Source organism: Limulus polyphemus, unplaced genomic scaffold, assembly GCF_000517525.1.
Source record: "Limulus polyphemus unplaced genomic scaffold, Limulus_polyphemus-2.1.2 Scaffold638, whole genome shotgun sequence".
In the NCBI taxonomy this organism is placed as follows: Eukaryota; Metazoa; Arthropoda; class Merostomata; order Xiphosura; family Limulidae; genus Limulus; species Limulus polyphemus.
The window spans coordinates 261076-269491 of record NW_013666248.1 but is presented as its reverse complement, the minus strand read 5'-3'; the positions used below and the strand labels follow the sequence as shown (position 1 = coordinate 269491).

Here is an 8416-nt window from a genome sequence, read left to right as displayed (position 1 = left end):
TTTATCTAAATTTAACGGTGAGCAACCACCTTCCCATTTCTGCCTGCAGACAACGAAGTGTGGTAAAGATATGAGACGTTGTGGGTTTAAGCACCCACATTTGCTCCTTTTTTTAAAAAAACGTGTGAGGCTGGAAAAATGGAGGTTACCTCGGGTTGACGGGGTACCCCAACACAAATTGGGTACCTCAAAAAACCAAAGTCCTTTACATAATGACCCACCTTAAGGTTTGTGCCCCAGTGTTGTATGTTTGTTTCTGGCTGCGCTTTTATTCATTCATTTATTTTACTTTTTTCTTCTCCACAAAAATAAATCTAACTATATATAATATATAAATATAGAACTTCAACATATCGACTGAAAGCATTTACGCTAAAATGAGTTAAACTTTAATTTTTATAATTAATAATTTGTTTGTTTCTGTGTATATTTTTAATCAGTTTCAAGAGTAATATATAAAGTCTGAAAGTACAAAAGCCAAACTGATTATTACCTATAAAAATAACAATCGAATATACAAGTGGCCAGGTGGTTAAGGCACTCGACTCGCAATCTGAGGGTCGCGGGTTCGAATCCCCGTCACACCAAACATGCTCGCCCTTTCAGCCGTGGGGGCGTTATAATGTGACGGTTAATCCCACTATTCGTTGGTAAAAGAGTAGCCCAAGAGTTGGCGGTGGGTGGTGATGACTAGCTGCCTTCCCTCTAGTCTTACACTGCTAAATTAGGGACGGCTAGCGCAGATAGCCCTCGTGTAGCTTTGCGCGAAATTCAAAAACAAACAAACTACAAGTCAAGAATATCTGCATAATTCAGAGAGTGTGAGTGTTACAATGTATCTTGATAGGAGAGAAACCTACGAATGTAGGACTCATACAGTGGTTGGGGATACATCGCTCTCAGGCTTAACTTTTATTTGTAAGGTATCACATGTGAAATGAAATCAAGACAGAACAAATTAGGAGCAAGTATGGATGATTCAGTTCTTAACGTTTCACATAAAAATGCCATACTAATAATTTTTGATAAATGTCAATAATTATCTTTCCAACACTATTTAGTTTATCTTTTTTTTATAAATTAATTGTTATAACTTCACAGTTAATTAGTTGCTGTGGAACTTATATTATTAATACGCACATTTTAGCATAAAACTTAAAACATAATGGCTTTTGCCAATATGTGGTAAAGTTCTGGATTCAGAAGCTGGTCTGTGTGGTACAACAAAATATATTCCGTACTTTAATCTGCGGTCGTTACGAGAGTGCCTGTTAATCACCTGTCGTTGATGGTGACTGACTGTATTCCCTCTGATCAGTAGTTCAAACTTACAGACGGCGGGCGGCCTTAGTAGCGTTGCCATAAATACAGAATTCAAATTCGCCAACATAATTCATTTAAAATAGTTAACATGCTAGCCAAATTTCTAAACAACAAGACTGCGAAACCGGAAGCCCCCCCCCTCTCATGGTCCAACGTAAGTCTTAGGCTTATAACGCTAAAAATCTGGTCCCGAGACTCACATGGGCAGTGAAAAAATAGACCATAGCGTAGCTTTGTGCTTAATAGCAAAAAAGAACCAGAATAAAAACCTGTCTAATATTGTGAGATAAAATGGATTCTCTCAAAAGTTACTTCAATTATATGATTCCTGTTTTGGTTTTAATCACGTGCCAACGTAATCTTGGGTGATTAGCCATGAATTTTTGCTTAAGCTAGTTTATAATTAAGCAACTATGTTCAAAACAAACTAGTAAGGGCTAATTAGGTGATATACTACATTATTTGAATAAAGAGGGTAAATTTAATTACCTTTGCTTAATTAGGAGTGTGTATATATTAAAAATTACAGGGCTCTTAAGGAACGCACCCAACGCACGATAATAGGATTCACAACGTTATGTATCAACACAACTTGCTTCCAACATAAAAATATTACCAAGAACAAGAAGGCTTAACCGTAGTCTCACCTCTGTCACCAGTACTCAGTAACCTCTACAATGATAAGTTCGAAGATAACGGCCTCAAAGCAGTCGCTCTGGAACTGAAGTTTGATTAACATATGTTGATAATACATTTCTAATAGGGTCCCACAATACAGACAAGCATCCAGTATTCATAAATCACCTGGTTATACAAATCACACTTGAAATAGAAAAGATAACTTCCAATTCCTAGCAATAGTTACAAAACACATAACTCATATACAAGAGGAGCTTACTGGAAAAAATTAAAATTCCCAAACAATGTACAGACAAGTGTCATAGACTGCCTGAACTCCAGAATGAACAAGATTTTATATAAGGAATATCTTAAAAAGGAAGAAAACATGTCATTTCACTTTCTTTGGAAGCATATAAGCAAGAATAAAAAAAGATTGACACACAGCTTTATGATAAAGGTCTCTCTGTATGCATAGAGAGGAACAGTGTTCAAACGCCACACTTTAATACGATTACAGTAAGCATGTACTAAACCACCTAATGAACCAGTGGACACCACAAATATCAATTACAACACCCCCTTTTAATACAGACTACTATACATTGGAGAATCGAAAGCTAGAATTCAAGAGCATAATAGACGTATGACTATGTAATATTGATCTACCTCGAATAGCCATTCATTTTAGAGAAGAAAGCCATATAATAAAATGAAACAATACGAAAATCATGGGATGTGAGCCTCATACGAGAAAAGGAAAGATAAAAGAGGTCTTGTACATCCATTCAACTGATAATACATTCATTCAACCTAGCACTGAGTTCGGGCATTCAAATAGTTAGTTGATTCAGGTCCTAATGGAGAAGACTTCAGACAAATAGATACACACACAAGCTTTTCTATCAAGAAAACCGAAAGTCGAATCTCGGACATTACCATCACGGTCCTTCTCAGAACTTCCCTGGAAACGTAAGATATAAGTTAATTATTTAGTATTTAATAATAGTAAATAATTAGTAACTAATCAAAATGAAGGACGAACATGTAGCATGGAAATGGAAGTTTTGTTTACGGATAAAATAAATAATATGTTTTAAAACCTTTTTTAGTTTTCAAAAAAACACTACGTTTTGCTAGGTTTACTTAGCATCGTCAAGTGATTAAAATTACATCGCATTGTAACAACAATGTAAAAACAAATCAAATGCAAGCGTTAAACATGGGGAAAATTAAAATAAATATAATTTTACAATTGAATGCTGGATGACTCTAGGAGAGATTCTTTGGTTTGTCTTCTATTTCTATTATTTTATCTGCCTATGTTTCTTACTTCCGAAAAAACAAAAGAGTGTTTATTTTGTTCAAACACAAGAGAATGAGCTTTTAAATGTTCTCGTAATCTTGTAGATATTTGTCAAGCGGTTTCTCCAACGTAACTCTTTACATGTAATATGACACAAGGATCCTGAAGTGCCCTTGTCAACAAATTTGTGCGATACAATTTGGCCTAGTTTTCTTGCTGGTATAAGAAAAATTTCATACCGAAATCCATAATGTATTATTTAGTTGTTTTTTAACCTTTTTATTGGATGGCACGTAAGAGCTTAGGGATATATAGCATAACACAATAAAAAAATAATTGTTTGTATCTTCATGTCGTGATTCATTTTTTAGGAATGACAACGTTTTATTTATAACTATGAGAGGATATTCTGTTTACAATTTAAGTTGTGATTTCAACACATTTATCTCTGCTTAAAAAGCTTGGTGAGAGGAGCAAATATGTTTAGCTGCTTCAAAAAGAGGTTCTTAATGATTCCTATTTTTTTTGTGTAGGATTATGGAAATGATTCCAATGAATAACAACTCTCGAATGTGTGTCTTTACGAAAGACTGTGGTACAAAATCCACTTTCACTTTTTTTTCAATCACAACATTCAAAAAAGAAATTTTCTCATCGATTTCATTTTCAATTGTAAACATGATTTTAGGGTGGAAACTAAAAATGTTTTAAAAAGATACTACTTATTTTATCCGTAAAGAAAACTTTAATTAGTAATTAAAGACTAATCATGACAATGATTGATATTCAATCGCCACAATCTTACGTAATATTAAGTAAGGCCCAGCATGGACAGGCGGTTAGGACACTTGACTCGCAATCTGAGGGTCGCAGGCTCGAATCCCCGTCTCACCAAACATTCTCGCCCTTTCAATCGTGGGGACGTTGGTAAATCCCACTATTTGTTTGTAAAAAGAGCAGCCCAAGAGTTGGCAGTGAGTAGTGATGACTAGCTGCCTTCTCTCATTGGTAAATTAGGGACGGCTGGCGCATATAGCCCTCGTGTAGCTTTGCGCGAAATTAAAAAAACTTGGTACTTATTGATAAATTATTTCAGATCATGATACCGTTTATATATCTGTAATACAAGCAACCAGTAATGAAGTAAGACAAGATTCTGCTTCATACATCTACATCACAAGAAACCAGAGGTTAGTCAGATCATGATACCTCTTCGTACATCCAGATCACCATAACTAAGTAGTAAGTCAGATCATCTTTGATAGGTTGTTTAGGCAGAGTATTCATAATGCCTTTCGAAACGTCGTCCTCTACATTTGTAGGTTTCTACAACAGGCAGTTGCTGTCCGTTGGAAACTTAGATTCAAGTCAGATCATTATGCCACTTTATACATCTAGACTATTATATATCAACAATGAGTCAGACAGTTATGTTAGTTTAGATATCTAGACCACCAGAAATCAGGAATGATTAGGCTGTCATTTTATACACCTAGACTACTTGAAACCAGTAAGAAATCAGATCTTAATGTCGCTTTTACATCTAAATTATAAGAAACAGGTAGTGAGTTAGATAGTGATGCTACTTCGTACACGTAGACACAAGATATCAGTGCTGTTTCAGATATCTATCCAATAAGAAACAGGTAGTGAGTTTGATAGTGATGCTACTTCGTACACGTAGACACAAGATATCAGTGCTGTTTCAGATATCTATCCAATAAGAAACAGGTAGTGAGTTAGATAGTGATGCTACTTCGTACACGTAGACACAAGATATCAGTGCTGTTTCAGATATCTATCCAATAAGAAATATGCAGTGAGTTAGATCGTGACGTATCTTCATTCGCTCAGCCTATTAGAAACGGTTAGTGATTCAAATTGTGATATCGTTTCATGTACCCCGACCAAAAAATACGCCACGATAAATTAGATAATGATGTCGCTTCATACACCTATACTACAGTGGGTTGAGTACGTTCTTTTAAACCTATATTGAATATCTAAATCACTAAGTTACATTATAATCACAGCCGAAATAAAGTCACTGCAAAACATCGTGTATCAGGACTATATTTTGACATTGTTTGGCGTTTCGTAGATAATGACACTGAAAGTTATTTGATATTAGGAAAAGTACGGAACAATCCTTTCGGACCCAAAATATTTATACAGTCAGATCATAACGATGTGTGTTCAGATATGAGATTTAGAAATATTTATACAGTCAGATCATAATGATGTGTTCAAATATGATATTTAGAAATATTTATACAGTCAGATCATAACAATGTGTTCAGATATGAGATTTAGAAATATTTATACAGTCAGATCATAACGATGTGTTCAGATATGAGATTTAGAAATATTCATACAGTCAGATCATAACGATGTGTTCAGATATGAGATTTAGAATTTCCAAGACTGGGATATCCCAGACATTGGACAGAAAAATATGTATCAACTTGTGGAACCAAGAACACACAGAAAGATACACGCAGTAACTGTACACAAACTGTGAGGAGCAATTTGCAGTGTTTTATAACACAAATGTCAGTGGCAAAAACCACCCACGCGGTTCAGGCAACAATGCGCAAGACAGTCAAGAAGAATCATCACCTGAAAACGACGCCAACCAAGGTATGGACTCACCAAAATAAGACTTCCAGTCGTACTTCCTGTTAACGGTTGCATATCTAATGCAGATGGAGAGCGAAACGCAGCAACATGCTATTCCATATAAAGACATACTGGTCAATTCGCTGGACGCAGCGCCTATGAATTTCTCTGCAATCGGACTGTTGAAATGAGCGGTTGGAAACCGTCGTCTTCGTACACTAGATGTATTACAGAAAACATTCAGGAAGAACTGACGAGCTGTGGACAAGAGAGCCTTGCGACGGAACCTTATGCAATATAAATTACGCTGCAGGATTTTTGTCAAGATGCATAGTCGTCAGATAGAGCATGACTGGACTAGCGACATGGACTTTAACGACGTGACGAGGCTCTAAAATCGTTTCAACGTAACGTGCTCAAACTCTATACAATAAACTAGTAGTGAGTCAGATCAGGAAGTTGCTTTAAGCTCTGAAATTCCTTAACGGTAATAGCTTCATACAGGACTGTCACTGTCATGCCAGATCTTGATACACTTTAAAGGACTAGACAGTACTGTGTAAGTATTCTTTATAATAGTGATTGATCAGAAAAAAAAGGCAAATCGGTCTAGCTGAAGCATCGTTTTTCAAGTAGTATAACAGACGTGTATGGACTGAATAGCTTTATGAAGGTAACACAGGTGTATTACTTTAAGTAAAAGATTATTCAAGTTTTCGTAAGAAATGTACTAAATAGAAATAATAATTTGATTAGCATTTGAAACTCGTAAATTTCGTCATTAAATAGTAACTGTCACTCTTTGTGGCGATTTTGGACATAAAATAGAAAGGTGAAACTTAACATTGTCTTGTAACTCATTAGAAAATACTCTCAAACTGGCTTTCCACGTAATGTTATCTTTCATCCAACAGCACCATTCTTGGCTCATATGTAAACCTTCATATTTTTTAAACATTTGGGAAACCCGTCTCGCTGTTCTTAAAATATAAAAAATAAGACAAAAAGATAATACCTATTGGGCTGATAGATCCCACGCTGTTAGCGGAGTCAGAGCCTGATAGGTAAGCCAGGGACAGTAACGGTGATACAGGTGAGAGGGAGCGTGGTCTTCCTCCATAGGTAGGAGAGGAGGGTCGTAGAGTGATATCTGGTGTTGGAGACAGTGTCACTGGGGAAGAGCAACGTTGGTGCGGGGACATGGGAGTTCGTAACTCATTTGATGCCGCTGAATGATGGCTGTCAGATCGACCTGAAATTGATAAACGTGGCACGTGCGCTGCACGTGCATCGACAGATCGAGTTCGGCTTACAACTGGCGAACGCTTCCTGACTGTAGGCAGTGAATAACTTGAATGAGATGTTGAAACTTTTTCCTCTGGGACATGCACATCTGGAAGCGACAATCGTACGTGCGTGTGATCTATGTTGTTAGAGCCCGATCCCGAACTAGACGCCATGTTTTTGGTTGTTCCAGTAGAGTGCGCTGCAGTCACAGCCGAAGCAGTTGCTATGAAGGCAGAAGCAGCATTAGAGTGTTGGGGCTGTTCTCGGAAGATGCTGAAATTCTGTAGAGACAAAAGTTTGATTATATATGTATCTATATTCATAAATAAAACTATTTCTTAAGCAATTGGAAGTCTTACATATAGAAATTAGCAGAAAAGCATTCAAAATTAAACAGGCTTCTGTTATTTGAAGAAATGTTCATAAAACTAAATAATTTCATTTATTAATAGAACAAGGAATAACGCAGCGCTTTCTAGAGACTTTATCACACCAAAAACACTATATTAAGGGCACTTCACTTAGACTTGTTTTACTCTGAACAGGGATGAAAACGATAGTCTTTATATCATGTTTTTACAAAAAAACACAATGATTAAAGTTTAAAGACATATTACACTTGAATTTATGGATAGATCCCTGCGATTGATACAGCATGGATATTCTATTGTGCAGCGTTGGGCTTCACAGCAAATAACGAATTAAAAAAATTAGGAGAAACGGTAAATGAAAAAAAAAGCCCCGGTTTTTTCGAATTTGAACAGGTTTGATACTGCAGAGAGGTATTTGCTACTAATGAAGAGAAAATTATTATGGGAGCTTATTATATATATATATTAGGTCGTCAAGAAATTCATGTCACGTTTTGGAACACTTTCATTACCCCCCCCCAAAAAAAAGTACATCATGTATAATAGTTAAACGAACTGCTTAAACGTCACGTTAGTGTAGCCTATATAATGTGTAAAGTTTAGTATACCCTAATCCCTTATAGTGATGGCACACGACGAGACACACATTCGGCATGTAATGCTGTTTGAATATCAGAAGGGAAACAACGCCTCTGTTCCCACAAAGAACATAAAAGAAGTTTATGGAAATGTTTTGAACGTTCCTAAGTGTCAACGATGGTTCAGAAAATGTCATTCAGGTGACTTTAGCCTTAAAAACTGTGATGGCAAGGGCCGACATGTTGGAATTGATATTGATGCTCTGAAGACGTTTGTTGAGTCAAACCCAAAGCAACACACTCGTGAAATGACC

At 36.3% G+C, this 8416-nt stretch overlaps 1 protein-coding gene across 2 annotated transcripts in view; it reads right to left on the bottom strand.

The window, feature by feature from the left end:
- The window catches only part of LOC106459619 (synaptotagmin-1-like), a 152962-nt gene that overhangs the window by 10282 nt on the left and 134264 nt on the right, over window positions 1-8416 (bottom strand). For both annotated transcript variants that reach the window (XM_022386146.1, XM_022386147.1), the window contains one exon: window positions 6882-7434. In XM_022386146.1, coding sequence (XP_022241854.1) covers window positions 6882-7434 — 553 coding nt within the window. The remainder of the gene's footprint in view (window positions 1-6881; window positions 7435-8416) is intronic.